The 17,800-nt window shown below is 35.8% G+C and overlaps 1 protein-coding gene across 2 annotated transcripts in view; it reads right to left on the reverse strand.

Annotated features, from left to right (window-relative positions):
* LOC150094848 (histone H3.3A) overlaps positions 1-17,800 on the reverse strand; it is a 44,725-nt gene that overhangs the window by 18,792 nt on the left and 8,133 nt on the right. The window contains exons 1-2 of one of the 2 annotated variants that reach the window (XM_090411406.1): positions 5,773-5,921; positions 4,547-4,872 (exon numbers count right to left, since the gene is read on the reverse strand). In XM_090411406.1, the coding sequence (XP_090267532.1) occupies positions 4,547-4,828 (282 nt within the window). In that variant the 5' untranslated portion in view covers positions 4,829-4,872; positions 5,773-5,921. Of the gene's footprint in view, positions 1-4,546; positions 4,873-5,772; positions 5,922-17,800 lie in introns of those variants that run through there. The other variant, XM_090411407.1, reaches the window with a different exon arrangement.

The following is a 17,800-nucleotide window of genomic DNA, read 5'->3' on the forward strand; positions in this document are numbered from 1 at the left end:
TTGTTGTAACAAAGTTTATTTCTGAACAAAAGTTTGATAGTGAAAGAGATAGTGGGAACAACTATTGATTATACACCCTTAGTGGAAGAGTACAGGATATGATAGTATACAAAAATTCACCTCCTTACTAGCTTCATGTCAACTTTTTTTTCTCCGATTAATCTGTTATAGCACTTCTTTCTGTATCAACCCATCTAGATTTTCCTCGTCTTTTTTTTCTGCCACCATAGCTAAAAAAAAACGTTTTGCTAACCTTTTTTTTTTTTTATTCTGTGTCAAGTGACTGTACATCATACTACCTGAGATTAGCTCACCTCACACATTCCCAAATGTAAACAATGTCAAGTTCCTTCCTAATAGCCTTGTTTTTAATGATTCTACTGTTGTCATCCGTTCACTCCCCTAATCTTTCAAACAACTCTCATATCTGTTGTCTGTTATTTGATCGAATGTTTTATTTCTAACTCAAGTCTCAGATCTAAAACTAGTTTGAATACTTCTATAACAGTTACTTCATTATTTTCATTAATTTCTCTCATATTCCACATAGATTTAATCAGTTGGCTTCCTACATACCAGCTTTGCTAATTCTGTTTATTTCAAAATTTCATTTATCTTCACTAAAAATTATGCCTACACGAAATGTTTTATTTTGTTCTATATCTTCAACTCTGAACAAGGCAATGTTTTCAATATTCCTGCTTTTAGTCATTTTTTTATTGCTAATTTTCATACCAAATTTATTACATAAATTATGTAATTTGGTTACAGAACTCTGCATACTGGTACTGGATTTATTAACAGTACACCATCATTTGCATGAAATACACTAGAGTTTTTTGATATCAGGCCCAATGCCACTTCCCTTGATAATGCAATCCATATAGATGATGAATAACAGTGGAAATAATGTACATCTTTGTCTCACCTGATTTAACATTAAACCATCTTCCTATACCTCCTTCAATTCTGATAACTCAAGAATGGACCATGTATACTTGATATAATACCTCTTAAGCTTTATGATCACAGTGTTTTGAACAGCTTTTCTCTTGGCACCTTGTCATATGCTGTTTCTAGATCTGCAAAACTTAAATACAGATTTTTATTATATAATTTCCCAACTATCTGTCTTAAAGTGAGAATTTGATCCTCACAACTTATAATTGGCCTGCTTTTCTGCAAGTTTCCCTTCTACAATTTTTTAGCCTTTTCTCAAGTATCATCATGAAATTCCTAACATGTAACCTCAAGGGTACATGTCAGGAATTTGAACATGTTTGTATTGTTTTGCTTCTATTGTTTCTCAAGTATGTTTGCAATAAATCACAGATAAAAGTGCTATAAAAGCTCTACTCCAATCATCTGGAATTTAATCTTCTTGACTAGACCTTCCAAATTATGCAGTGTATAATTTGGAACTAAAACTTTTATGCTTTCATATTTGAGCATTTCTGGTCAAATATCATCTATTCCAGCTGCTTTCCACATTTCAGGTTTTCAAAGGCTTGTCCCACATGCTCACTGTACATGTTTCAGATACATTAAGAGGATTGTTATTTTCAATAAATGCTGAGCTTCAGGAAGTAGATATGATCTTGGTGACAAGCATGATTTTTTTTTTTTTCTTTGCTAGAAAAATTAGGTATAAGATATCTAATTATAATGATCCACTATTCTGAGAGAGCAAGAAAGAGCGCTTACCAGTTTTAGGTTTTTATAAAATGTAGTTTAACTGAAAGTACTGCAATGTATATACAAATGTGAGTCATACAACAATCACACCTGTGATATTGTAAATAAAGAATCTATTTAAATTTATCTTGTCTCTCAATCTCTTGAGTTTGCAAGACTGTTTAGTAATCTTGGAAAAAAAAAATAAATAAATATCCTGGATATAGAAGTGTTTTGTTAAATAAATAAAAGTGTACTGAACAAATCATCTGACAGGTAGTTTTGAGAGAAGTTCAAAACAAAACTATACAGTGTAAATAGGGCAATATAAAACAACACAGTCTACTTAAGCTGCACATCAGCAGTTAAAACTGAACAGTACAGGAAAGTGGTTTGATGTCAAAATAAGTACAAGTGAAATGCACACACTATATCCACTCATCATATGTGGATCACATTATCAATGTAAAGTAGTATTAATGCTGATTGAAAAAAATTGCAGATAATAAACTCAGCTTTTTACCTTAAATAGATGATGTTATACTCTTAAATAAATACAGTAAAAGTCTTCTCATGGAAATTTAATAACTGCTGTAACAAATTTAGCATGAAAATCGACAATAAAAAAGAGAAAGAAAAAAATGAAAATAGGATCCTGAATAACAGAAATTGCATTCTTAATGAAGACGGCAAATCAAATTTGGAAATAAATTCATATGGAATAAGAGAAATTAGCACAACACTGACTTGTTTACAGATAACACAATTGATCAAAGACTAGAAACACAAACATGAGGCAAAAAAAATTAGGAGAGTGGAGAGTGGACAAATGAAAGAACTTATCTATAGCAGTATGAACACTGAAACAGAATGAAAGAAAAAGTTAACAAAGCAGATATTTAATGCAAGGAAAAAGACTGAGACAGAGATTTAAGATAGATTAATAAAGTTAAGAAATGCTTCAGCAGCAAAAGATATTACAATATTGGAGTCCTAACAATTAACAGACTGGGAGGAAAACTGGTGATAGGAACCAATAATAATGCACACTGCAAAATGAACTATCATAGTACATCCCTCAAGATTACCTATCAGAAATATGACAAAACAATTACAAAAATGGACTGTTTGCAAATGAACACTACCATGTCAATGATATTCTTCGATGCTTTACAAAAAAAAATACATCATCAATTTCCTGATATGTACCCCCAGGGGGTGATTATGACAGAACTACATGATTAAGTTTACATTATTATCGCTCTCCTATCGACAATTTTCCTCCAAATTATCAATCCACCTAGATCTTGGTCTTCCTCTGGGTCTCTTTCCTGCCATCAAACACCTGTTTTGTTAACCTTTCTACCCATTCTATTTAACACATTCACTGCCACCTCCTCGGGCATAGTTTATTACGGCACACCAAGCGATTTCACTTCTTCAAGGTCAGTACGAGTAATCTCGTTGCCGGCAGTGTCGACATACAAGTATATTCGTAGTTGGCTTGCGAGGCTCATATACCAACTACGAGTATACTCGTAGTTGGCAGTGAACGTGTTAAGTGGCCATACCACCTTAGATTAGCTCTGCTTACATATTCTTGAACACTAATACTATCAAGGAAAAAAGGAATACAGTTGTATTTTTTAATCCTATTAAAATTGGTTACAGCTAAAATACTTTGATTCCAAAACATAATAATGGCAAAAAAGTATCAAATTTTTTCATGAACTCAACCTAAAAATTTTCAAACTTTAGATGCTTGCTTATTCCCAATGCGTACACTGAAAGTCTTCATTATCAAATTAAAAACTTAATTTTTCCACAAATAAGAAAAACAAAATTTTTTTGTCTTTTAGCCACAGAATCAGCATTCATGCAAATTTCTTATATCAATGGAAATAAGTTTTTTTAGTGTACAGGGAAAATATTTTTGAAGTTGTAATTGCTATTAATTCTATAACTTACCATCTCTGTAGCACAATTGGAAAAACAGTAGAACATTACACCCTTCAATTGGAAAAGAACTGAGTTATATTCTCGTTGTGATGAGTGGAATTTGTGGGCATTTTCAAATGAAGGCAAGAGACAATCTCATATATGAGTAGCAGGGTTTTTTCTCCTTGAAACTTTGATTTTTCATCCCACGTACAGGCCAATCGGCCATGAAAACTCATGCATTTGATGTGTGGCAGATCCCATTAATGCTATTATTAGTTGTAAGGCTATTGTATAACTCTATCTTAAGTTATTAAGTAGTACGGCAGATGTGTGTAACAAAGTTGAGTGCCCTCCCCATGATGAATCTTGGAGGTGTCATGTAATAATAACTGTGCTAAAAATTACCAAATATACAAATTATGAAATGGTATTCGTACCTAAGCATTTCACCTTTTGATATACCATTTTAAACCTTTATCTCTGTTTTTATGTAGCTGTATAATGGCCTACAAAATTTACAGCTTAATTGAAATCCCCCCCCTCCCCTTGGTACTACTGGTCTGATCAACAACATATACATGACCATTTCAAGAGTTAAGTATAAAGACATGGGGCTAGATTTTTTTATCAACTACAACCAAAAGACAGAAAAAGACCCGAAAGATTATTTACAATAGAGACTGAATAATTATGGTTAATGGATACCAAATTTATTTAATAACAATGAAAACAAGAATAAAATTATCTAATTAATGCTAGCCTTCAATTATCCTGGCATAAACAGACACATGAAAGTTCTTTAATTACATACCAATTATGGCAGCAAATTACCTAACCTTAAGAGTGAAATCAAAAACATTAGTTTAAAAAAAGAAAAGAAACAACTCATACTAAGCTAAATAATCATAATCTTAAACATTAATAGAAATACCTGCAATGCTCCAATGGCAGCACTTTGAAATCTTAAATCGGTCTTGAAATCCTGGGCAATTTCTCTGACAAGACGTTGAAATGGCAATTTTCTAATCAGCAATTCTGTTGATTTCTGATAACGCCTGATTTCACGAAGAGCAACAGTACCCGGTCTGTAACGATGAGGCTTTTTCACTCCACCTGTAGAAGGAGCACTTTTTCTGGCAGCTTTTGTTGCCAACTGCTTACGAGGGGCTTTTCCTCCAGTGGACTTTCTAGCTGTCTGTTTTGTACGAGCCATCTCTTATCAGTATCTGGCAGGTTGTAGTCAAAATATAGTTAACACTGAAAGTCAGTAAAATTTTTCAAATTAACCTGAGAAACGAAAATGTAATCTGCAATTTAATTTTGAGGATATTAATGTTTAATTAACATGTAGAAGATATTTGTAATAAGCGAATTCTAAAAGAATGGAAATTGTCATTCGCTGGGGAAATTACTGATATAGTACATTTTCACAAATACACGTGTTGTTTCTTTAATATAAATTCTATTTAATTAATCTCCTGCTATCTTTAAACTATGTTCTGCATAAATGTCTTGTTTCCAGGACAACATAACTACTATACTCTCGAAACACGTGAAATTTCCTAAACAAATTAACCGGTTTCAACACAAGAGTATTATTTGTCAATCATACAAGAATTTCGATAGAAGGAAGTAATATATATATATATATACACACACACGCATATTGGTTTAGTTAAATACCTTCTTACATTTACCAAAGACGATGCCAAGGGGTGACGAAGGATACAAAATATACCTACAAATACAATTTTCAGAAGTACTTAAAGATTATGTGATGACTACTGTTAGAATTCCTGTATGTCAACAGTCATTTTAGAATTAAAGTTACAGTCCTTATATATTACGACACTGAACCATACACTACTACTTTCTTAAAAAGACCAAAAGAAAACGAAAAACGAATGACAATATTAACAATTTATGGCATAAACAAACGATTCCGTGAATCACATTGCTAACACTAACATAATCCTCGACAAACACGGAAACATGGCTACATTCGTCGGCAAGCGGACTCGCATCAGTTAACACTAAGACAACATAGAGAAACACAGTAACAAGAGAAAGGATATGAATATGATATAAACATATTAACTGATAAAGATATAAGTAATTTTACACAACAGAACCATGTGCTTTCTACAAGTCGCTCACCTCTAATACAGAAATGATCACCCACGTCGACTATTCCACGCATACAACAATGACCTAGTAGCGTACAGGTATAATGAAGTTGACAAAATATATATTTTGCTAACGTCAGAGATTATTCTCAGTTTATTGGCTCGTCATGCTGAAACTCTGTCTCTTATTGGTTGTTTCTATCTCTACAGCTATTGGTTTATAATAGCTTTTTTCTGCTTCTTCTATTGGCTACTTTTCTGCAATTCGATTGGCTAACATTTGTTGCTCAGAATCCTTCTTTAGGTGGACATTTTGTAGATTTCGCTATATCATTATTTAGTAAATTTTAAATATCTGCAATTCATCAAAACTGTATTTCTGAAATTACATCCTATTCTTGTAAGCATTTTCTTAGTTTTAATGCTTCAAAGAGACGCTCCGACGTAAACTTCTCCAGAGGAAAACGCTTCGTCTGACAACATCCGGTTATCACAGGCAACAAACAAATCGAAAGTTTTCCCAGTGCACATGGAATGCAAACATTATTAAAAACCTATATTTACAGGGTAATATTGCAATTCAGATACTACTGAAAGAAATATGGAGTTTATTTTGCTTTCAAAAATTATTTTCCACTTACACACAGACCCTTAAAATTATTTATAAATTTGTTCCTTTTACAACAGATTTGCATATATTAATTATATATTAAGAAATGGGATTTGAAAATGCAAAATTAAATTTACACTTGTTTTATAAGTTTCGATGAAATTTCATTGTGATTAAGAACAATCCGATATAACTAAAAATTGAGGAACATGAGTATATTAAATAATTGGATGCTTCAGCTGTAATTATGTATACTCGTGGCTATAATTTTATATAACATCTTAGCTGCATATATCTAAACGATACCAATCTATAATCGTCTTTCCTGTAATTTTTCTAATTATATAAACAGAATAATGAATTATTTCTGGCTTTTTTTTTTTCATGTTTTAAATGCGTTTTTTTTTTTTTAATTAAAAAAATCTAGAAGCATCGCCTTCTGCATAATATTAAGTTCTGGACATCAAATTCAATATCAAAATTGAAACTTCACTGATGATAAACTTTATTTTTCTAGAAAAGTGCAAAAGGTAAACATACTTTCCCAAAAGTTTCGCTTTGGTAACGAGTAAACACATCAAGCAGTAAGTGCATATACCAAAATACTGCTGTCAATTACACTTGATTACGATTCTGATTTATTATTGCTGTTGCCATCAATGAAGGATGATTTATTATTATTATCAACAGCCGACCTCCATGGAGTCAGAGACTCATCGTGGGAGGTACTCACTATTGCATACAATGCTCATCCAACCTCGTCTTAAACTCATTCAATGTATCCACAACACACTCACGCAATGCATTCCACTCACCAACCACCCTCCATGCAAAGAACCTGCTTCTCACTCCTCTGCTCACACCCTCCCTATACGGTTTCCAGCAATGGCCTCTTGTTATACTTGTGGGATAGCTGAAGGTATCACTCCTGAAGATGTCAGCGCTGATCTCTCTGGACAGGGCCTGTCCCCAGTAAAAGTGAGCAGGATGCTCAGATCAGATAAAAGACCAATGCCTTTGGTGCTAGGAAATAAGCAACACATAAAAGCAGATCTATGAACTAACAGTAGTATGCAGACTCAAGATTTCAACTGAGCCTCTTAGGAAAAGAGCATCTGCAGGACAGTGTCATAGATGCCAAAGGTTTGGACATGCCCAAAAATTATGTAAGGCAGCCTTCGGGGTGCTTGAAGTGCAGCAAGGGACACCAGACCATCACATGCACCAAGCCATGCTCAACTCCAGCCTGCTGTGCAAACTGCAGAGGACCTCACCCCGCCAATTACAAGGGATGCCTTTCCAATCCAAAAAATCGAGGATCAACAAAAGTCAATCTTGCTCCTCCTGATAACAACATTTTAAGCAACCAAACAGATCATCCCCCCAGTCCAAAACACCTCACCTTCAACCTCACTGGAAGGAACAACCATGACCAAAACATATGCCGAGGCTGCAAGAACCAAGCCTCCTACATCTCACGAGTTAGAAAGTTCCAACATAACATCAGTTTTAACAGCCTCACTTGCCACCATGTGCAGGAATTCAGCAAGACATTTCCCCTCACCATCTTCCAGAAAGAGATTCCTGCAAGGCATTCAAACCATTATAACAGCCATAGAATGCAAATGGATTGATGAATAAGGTCTTGGAACTTCAAAATTTGTGACTTGTCTCAGTGCTGATATCATCTTGATTGGTGAAACACACCTAAGACCAGCTAATAACCCAAAAATCTGTGGATACACTATGTACAGAAACGACAGAATTAGCACAAGAGGTGCAGGCACAGCCATATATATTAAGAGTTATTTGAATCATAATACAATAGACAAGCCCCAAACAGTAAACCTGGAGGTGACCGGTGTGGAGGTACATACCTGCAATGCTGGGAGTGTCAAGATCTATGCTGCTTATAATCCTCCGAGCATTCCTCTGATGACAACAGATCTGGACTCCATACTTGGTCCAAATGACTCCATAATAATAGCAGGAGACCTCAACTCAAAACACACAGCTTGGTACAGCTATTCAACTAACACCAAAGGCCACACACTATTCAACTTTGCAATGTTCAACTCTGTTGTTGTGGCTGGTCCTACTGAGCCCACCCACTTCAGCCCTTCGGGTAGCTCGGATGTACTAGACATTGTCATCTTTAAAAATATAAGATACCAATTCAAATTGGAATCAGTTAATGAATTATCTTCTGACCACAGTCCCATAGTGCTTAATCCGGTTCATCAGATCAATTCTCTCCTCTGCACACATTCATACCATGGGACAAGTTAGCCAAGGTTCTTCCCGATCATATTGGTCCGGTGCCCAACATCAGTAAAAAGGAAGAGATAGACTCAGCAGTAAATAACCTAACTCTACAAATTCAGAAAGCAATAGAATCAGTCAGACAATCCACTGTCTTCCACCCAACCAACCATATCCCTGAAGAAATCATGGAGCTAATCGGAGCAAAAAATAGAGCCAGAAGGAGATACCACAATACCAGAGCCCCAAAAGACAAAACAGTATTGTCTTCACAAAGATGAAGAGAAAGCTGAAGCACTAGTAGATAACCTTGAATCTCAGTGCAATCCACCTTATACAAATCTAAATATCAACCTTATGTATAAGAGTCATCGTCATGTTAGGACAACCTTAAGACAGAACACTGTTAACTCCGAACATATCACTCCTACAAATCCAGCAGAAATGATAAATGTCATCTCCCATCTAAACAATAAAAAAAGCTCCAGGACCAGATGGCATAACTAACAGAATGGTAAAACTACACCCAAAAAAGGCCATAGTCCATCTCGTCAACATTACAAATGCCATCTTTAGATTCCAGCATTTCCCTACTGCATGGAAAACAGCCACCATCATGCCAATGATGGTGGCTGTTTTCCATGAAGCTGGGAAAAAATCCTCACCTTCCCGAAATCTACAGACCCATAAGCGTGTTGTCCAGCCTCAGAAAAGTTACAGAGAAAGTGATCCTCTCAAGATTCCAAGCAGAAACAGATAAGTTAGGAATTTTGCCTAATGAACAGTTCAGCTTCCATAAGGCCCATAGTACAGCTCAACAAGTACACCGGCTGGTAGAAATCATTACTAAAGGTTATAACTGGAAACTCAATACAGCTGCCATCTTCATCGATGCAGAGAAGGCATTTGACAAAGTATGGCATCAAAGCCTTCTCTACAAACTGATAAAATTTAACTTGCCAATCAAGTTAATAAACATAATACACTCTTATCTGAAAGACAGATAAGAGTGTATTATTGTACAAAAAAAGCCAGTATGCAAAAATAGACTTTGTCAAAAAAAAAAAAAAAAAGAAGTTTTTTATGTAAATAGAAGAAACATTTTTACTAGTAAAGGACTAGTCTTCTTCTTCTTCATTTTTCCATATTAGGCCTATTGGCCTGTTATGGAGCTATCCTAAGCCCTTAAAAGCCGTACCTGCCCTGAAGATAAGGTGGTTATCCCCATGCCTCCCAGTGTGCCCTATGTCTGTAGATGCATGTATTCACAGGGTCGGCAAACCGGCCCTGTGAAAAACCTCAGATAAACCGAGGAGAAAAAAACCCTGCAGTCCATGCCCAAGACCGGCTAATTTGGCTATGTTTGAGAAAGATCCTAAGCTACTCACGTCAACAACGAGAATCAAACCCAGAACACTCCTTTCCCAGGCTGGACCAGGCATATGTCCAACCTGGTTCGCAACCAGGTTGGACATATGCCTGGTTGCAAACCAGGCACTCAGCTAATTGTGCGAAGGACTCAGTATTCAATTAAAACAGAGACTGGTTGAAAACATACATATACAGCATAGAATTACATAGTTGTGGGATTTGGACTTTAACAAAGCAAGACACCAAAAAGTTGGAAGAATTTGAACTTTGGTGTGGGAGAAGGTTGATGAGAGTTAGATGGATAGAAAGAAAGACTGATGAAGCATTTCTAAATATGGTTCAAGAAGAGAAATCATTTACGAACCACATCAATATCAAGAATGAAAATCCTACTTTTGCATTAACTGAGGCATGGACTGTTTACAGAAATAATGGAAGGGGACTATACAAGGAAAAAAGCCAAGAGGCAGAGCAAGAATTTCCTATTTAAGCAACTTAACAATAATAAATAGTGCTTAATGCTGTGAAGAAATTAAAATGAAGGCACAGGATGAAATTTTATAACTTGCTGCCACCACTAATCAATCTTTAGATTGATGCACCCAAGAAGAAGAATCCCACCAATAATATGACATTGGATATCTCATTAATGAATTTTCAGCCATTTTCACATGTCTACAATTCCAGACTATTCTGCAAGTACTGCATATCAGCTCATTTCTGATTACCCTGCCTATCTTTGCATCATCAGCAAAAAGTGTATGCCAACTGTCAAATCCTTCCCAATGTCATTAATGTAACGATTGAATAACAATGAACCAAGCACTGATTCGTGAGTACACCAATCTTCTTCTTCAGCTTAATTCCCACTCAAGTGGATTGCTGCAGTGGATCAGCATCTTCCATTCACTTCTGTCTAAGGTCATGTTCTGCAGTCTGAGGTCTTGGAGGTCCCCTCTCAAGCTGTCCAGCCATCATTATTTAGGTCTCTCCTTACATTTTTGCCTATTGGCTTCATCTTCAGCACTCTCCCTCCCACAGAGCTTTTGTCTTGCTGCATAACACAACCAACCCATCTTGGCCTCGATTCCCTAATCTTCCCAGATATTGGATCAATGAGTTTTTGATTTTTTTTCCATTCTTGTTATACTACTTGCAAGCCTCAGCATTCTCATTTCAGCTATGTCTATTCTCTTCTCCCATCTTTCAGTCACCTGCAGAGTCTCACTGCTATACATCAGTACATGTCTTACTACCACCTTGTAGATCCTTTGTTTCAACATGCTAGATGCTTTTGTATCACACAAAAGATGCCTGAAATCCACCCTGGATCCTGAATCCAATCGGAAGATCCTGACTGGATCTTCCTATTGAGTTCTGAGCACTGGTATCCATCACTTTAGACACATGATCCTAGGTATATGAACCTAGACCCTTGTTGCATGCCTGTGCCCTGTAATGTTATACTTCTTGCTGTTTTACTACAAGATGTATACTCTGTGTTATTTCTACCTCAAACCAATTTCTTCCAAAAGTTTTCCTCCATTATTCAAGCCTTTCTTCTGTATCCTGCTGAAACTTTGTGCAATCATCAGCAAACATCATTGGTATATGCGATTCAGTTCTTACTGTCTCTGTCAACACATCCAAGAGCATGACAAATAAGAAGGGCTCAAAGCTGACCCTTGATGAACCTCCACTTCTACTGGGAAATGAATGAAGAATAAATATATGAATGAATGAAGAAAAAAGTTCCGTGTTACTCTCCTGGTACCTTTCTATGAGATGTCCTTGGGTTAACATGGAATCAGTTCCCTGCCCAGGCATAAACCAAAATTGTTCTTCACTAATTAACACCAAGTCTCACAATATCTTCTCAACTACCCTTTCCCATATCTTCATATGTGACTCATGTGTTTAATTCCTCTGTAGTTACTGCACAACCAGCTATCATCTTTGTTCTTATATACTGAATTTCTATGAGGATGCTACCAAGTCCAACTACCTTCCCATTTTTCTTCTTTCTCGGTGCTTCCTCGACTTCCATTCTTCTTATGTTAATAACTGGCTCCAGTTCACTTCCATCCTTCTGTAGATCCTATTTATTTCATTCATTACTTTCTCAAAATACTTTTTCCATCTATCTAACACATCCATTTCTTCATACAATACAGTACCACCCTCTTTCTTGATCATCCTGGCTTGGTATATATATATAGTAGACGTGTGTGTGTGTAAACATATATATATACTGTATATATATATTTTAAAAAAAAATTTTTTTTCTTAAGGTGCTGCAGCCAGAAACATTAACAGCTGTCATGGAACATAAATTATATATTTAGTTTAATCCTTTATCCAAGTGTAAGCAAACAAAGTTTGCACTTGAACTATCTTCAGGACTGGGACAATTCGTCGTAAAGGTGGTATAAGTTCTCATCAATTGCCTTAGTATCTCCCATAATGTAAAGCACATCTCCTTGCAGACCAGTTTCATTGTGGAAGGTGGAAGTAATGGAGAATTCATGTTTACCTATATGAGTTGCCAAAAGATAAATATGACTTCTCCATTACTTCCACCTTGGTATCACCACCTCTGGGTCTGGCTCCCACTGATGAGACCTCAATAAAGGTCGAAACTGGTCTGGGTAGTGGCCTTTCCCTTAATGCATAGCATTATATATGTTCACAAGGAGATGTGCTTTGCATTATGGGAGATACTAAGGCAAGTGATGAAAACTTATACCACCTTTACCACAAGTTGCCCCAGTCCTGAAGATACTTCAGGTGCAAAGTTTGTTTGCTTACACTCAGATAAAGGATTAAATTAAATATATAATTTATAGTCTAACCAAGTGGAAAAAAAAAAAAAAACTGGTCTTTGTGAAGCCAAAATGGAAGGCATTTGAGTGTTGTAGTTTTTCATAATAAAAAATATACCCAGGTTCTGTATTTCATTATAACAAAGAATAATAAAAATAATTAATAAATAAAAAAGTTATTAAATGTTTAAACTCCTTCGTGCATGATACATGAGGTACATGAGCTCAAGAGGGCCCATAATAATTTCCATGAGAACTCTACAATTGCAAGGAACTGGTAAGAGACTTTATTTAAAAAAAAAAGTGGTGGGTTTCATTTTTCACTAAGGAATTTATTAAAATCATTAGTGATTTTTATTTATTTTTATTAAATAAAAAGAAAGAAAAAAGAACAAAAAACCTGTTATATACACAGTAAGCCAGCAGCATTACTGGCTTGCTGTGTATAATGGTTAGGGTGAGCTTCTAATACAAGTCTTTAAAATTATAGTATTGTATGGATGATAATAATTTGAAAAATGTCTTTTTTTTTTTTTTTTTGTAAACGTAAAAATACACAATTTATAAAAAATGACAAAAAAATTAAAAAGCTGTTAGGGATCCAATCATGTGAAACCTTTACTTTAATATAGCAAATGAGAAATGAAAAATTGTTCACCACCTTCAAAAAAGAACTTCAAAAGGAGATGTGCTAAGTGATCCTCCCAATGAATCCTAGGACCTCATGAAGATACCGAAATAAATAAAAAATCTTTACTATGATATCACTGAACACAGAAGTGCTATTATATTCTATTTAATGTATAATTGGATTGCATGTTGAAGTTGTGTGATTTTCACAACTTCTGCAATAAGTACCTGCCTCCCCCCCCCCCCAAAAAAAAAAACAGTTTCACCAACCTCATTTCATCTCCTCTGGCAAAGTATATAATCTTATTACACTTTACAACACTAAACAGGTGACCCCAAATAAGTGGATTCAAACTGAATTCACTTATAACACTACCACAGAATTCTCTATCATTATGCTCCCAGTTTAGCATAATCCATAAATAATTAAATATCACCTCTACAATACTGGATATACAAATTAAATTATAGTGGCTACAGAACTGAACTCTGTTGCAAACCATTTATTACACTCCTCCTCTGAAATGTTGCTCCCCCATAACAATTGCTAATATCTATTATTCAATTATCCCTGTATAAAAATCATATCCATTGTCATGTATTATTTTATCATATGCTTTTAAAATTAAAATATATATATATATATATATATATACACATACATACATACACACATTTACATACTGTATATATATAGCTTCTCTTCTATCCAATCAAGTTTTCATTTTATTATAAAATACTAAAACAAAACCACTCTTTAACAAATCCATACTGTCCTCTTTATAGATTTCTATTCTTGTCAATTTTTTTTATATTCTACCTGTAAATGGTCTCTCCATCATTTATACCACCAAACCCAATAAAAAACTGGTCTATAGTTTTCCATCGCTTATTTGGATCATCCCCACCCACACACATACTCAGAAGCACTATTTTTTACTCATCATTCTTCAGGAATTCTATCTATCACAGAAATTTTGTTGAACAATCAAGTTCAAGGCACTATTAGTGCTTTCTCATACTCTCTTAAATGCATTTAACATGAAATTTTCAACAATGTATAAGCACCAGTGGCATACAGGCAAATAGTCAGAAGTGATACGAAATTCTCCTCCTTAAAAGGTGGAAGGGCTGCATCTCCTTGCCAAAAATTTAGTGTACCAAAACAATAGCTGGTACAGCAATTATCACTTTAGTTTTGGAAGAGGTCATCAGATATCTCTATATAATGTATAAAATATTATATTTTTTTTTTTTTATGTTGGGTCCATGCACAGGAGGTTGGTTGGTCAACCTATAGTACATTAGTACTGTGTATGGGTAGTGGGTTGGGAAAGGAGGAAGGAATTTTTTTACATTTGATTTGAATGACTTTAAGTTGTATTCCTTGGGAAGCACAGCAGGTGGGAGACTGTTCCACAGTGCAGCAGTTGCAGGGATGAAAGAAGAGGAAAAAAAACTTGTTCTGTTTGTTTCTCGGTGTACTGTGAAGGGATGTTGTGCAGCAGCCACATGTTCTAATGAGCTTAGTACTGAGCAGGGGAATTATTGATGTTATTTCAGATGAGCATTTCCCATGGAAATATTTGTAAAATAAACATATTGCAGAGACGATACGTCTGTGTGAAAGTGGGGGGAGAGAGTTGGTAAGGGATGGATCATTGATAAATCTAATTGCTCTCTTCTGTATTGAGTCGAGCATTTTGAGAGAGTTTTCAGGAGCCCCCACCACATATGTGGGAGCAGTATTCAATAGTTAGGCGGATTTGTGACTTGTATAATGTTAATAGCTGTTCGGGGGTGAGGTAACGTCTTGAACGAAAGAGAAATCCTAGTTTTTTTGAGGCTGAGGATGCAATGTTTGAGATATGTTTATGCCAGGAGAGGTTTGATGTGAGGGTGATTCCAAGGAGTGAGATCTCAAACTCTCTGGAAATTTGGGTATCATCAAAAAGGATACTGGGGAAAAATTGTTCTTTTTTTAATGGGAAATAGTACAGAACTGGGTTTCATTGGCATTAAAATTTATGAGGTTATCCGAACCGCATTGTAGGATGGCTTGGAGATCGGAGTTGAGGGTGGTGGTGGTTGATGTTCTGTAAGTTGAGGTGAATTGTGTAGGGTAAGCTTATCAAATACAAGTGAGGAGTGTAGTGTGCTGTTGTCTGCAAAACTGTGTATTGGATTGGAGGTCAATTGCAGTAGGTCATTGATATAAAGCAGGAAGAGGGTTGGTGAGAGGATAGGGAGCCGTCCACCATCATACACAGTGTGCATCCGAACAGAAAACTGGCAATCCACCTACAGAAGTCCTGGGTCAGACCGAATGATAGTAGTTTGCCTAGTAGGCCTTTGTGCCAGACCCGGTCAAAGGCTTTGGAGATATCTAATGCAACCACTTGAGATTCACCAAACCTCTCCATAGCATTTGTCCAGAGGTGGGTGACGTACGTGAGTAGATCTCCTGTTGATCGGCAGTGGCAGAATCCATACTGGCGGTCATTTATTTGGCGAGTGTCTTCAAGATAATGTAGGAGTTGGGAATTGATGATTTTTTCCATTACCTTTGACAGGACTGAGGTAAGCGAGATAGGGCAGTAATTGGCTTGCAGTGACTTGTCACCCTTCTTGGGAACGGGCTGAATATAGGCCAATTTCCAATTTGTGGGGTAGATTCCAGTGATGTAGGAGAGTATATATAGGTGACATAGGATAGGGGTCAGTTCTGGAGCACAAACTTCCAGAACAATTGGGGGAATGCCATCAGGGCCAGAAGACTTTTTTGTGTCTAATTTGGACAGTATTTTTCTGATCTCATCCTGGCAAAAAGGATATAGAGATAAATTATTAACAAAAACTATAACATGATGATTTTAATTTGGAAATTTAATGAAAAACATCAATAAAAATTTTGGATGTTTGTTTTTTTTTATTTTCTAAGCACATTCTAGAGTTTTCTTGATACAAAACGAGTATATAGATACAAATACTCTGAGACATGCAAAAAAAAAAAATTGTTCATCTCTCTCTTACATCGTTCAAAAATAAGGCTGAACTCCTCACATCAGTCATCTATTCCAACCAGTGGAGCACTCAGGATTTAATCTTGGGGGGGGGGGGGGGGGGGCGAGTTGAATAGACAATTTGAGAATACACACTACACATTGCATATGACCTATGACTGAGCTCTGCAGTGATCGCCAATACATGATACCCATGATCTCCTGTGGCCTGGCTCTAGCAAACAAAGTAGCGCTCGGTATGCCCAAGCACTACTTCAGTCGCCTTGCGTTCACAGCGGCCATGATTCCCGAGAGCTATAAGGTATTCCCACCTTATGCAATGGCTAATTCATTAGTAGTATAGAAATAGAAGACACGATACAACATAAATAAAAAAAAAATGAATTTTAATTAGGAAAAGATTTTTGGAAAATTTTCGTGGTTTTTTTTTGGGGGGGGGGGGGGGGGAGGAAGGTTCCCCTCTGGTGTGCCACTGATTCCAACTCTTAACTAAATAATCATTATTATTATTATCTTCAGTGCTCCATGGAGTCAAAAACTCATCATGGGAGACACCTCTATCATGCATACAACTCATCAGCAAAGGTTGCTCAATTGGTAGGGCCTCTGCTACTAATGGCGCACGCAAAAAGTTAAGCAAGTTTCAGTGCGGTTAGTAGTTGGAAGGGAATCAATCATTCGATGCTGTTGGTACACTCTCCCTCGATGAGTCTTTGGACTCCCTGGAGGTGTCACATAATAATGTGCCTTGAATACATTCCCTGCAGATGCTACACTCTCAGGCAATGAATCCCAATCATTCATCACTCTCCCTGCAAAAAATCTTGCGTCTCACTCCTTATACAGCTTCCACAGTCTGGGTAGTGGCCCTTCCCATAATGCACTGCATTATATACATCTGGAAAGGTGTGTGCTTTGTATTATGGGATACTAAGGCAATTGATGTGAAGTTATTAGCCTCTATATATAAGTAACCTAGTTGCAAAGATACTTCACATGCAAGCATTGTTTGTTTATACTTGGATAAAGGATTAAAATAAGAATATAATTTCTTGGCATCTTTAATTTATAGTATAACCAAATGAAAAAACTTTCAACAAAACCTTTTTTTGTTGTTCAGTTAGAATGTTGGAAAACACCTTTTTCATTTAAATTGTTGTAAATTGACTTGTTTTAATAATATGTACATAAATTAATTGTAATGATGATAATAATAATACATATGCCCTTATTTTTAAACAGATTTAATTTAGTAAATGGGAATTTTTAAGAAAGATATATTTCCAAGTGAACCTCACATATTAGATTCTGTCATATCTGTGTTGTCATTAAAACATCTTC

The sequence above is a fragment of the Typopeltis vanoorti genome, chromosome 21 (assembly GCF_054136105.1).
Source record: "Typopeltis vanoorti isolate ZY-2024b chromosome 21, IOZ_Tvanoo_1.0, whole genome shotgun sequence".
Taxonomy (NCBI): Eukaryota; Metazoa; Arthropoda; class Arachnida; order Uropygi; family Thelyphonidae; genus Typopeltis; species Typopeltis vanoorti.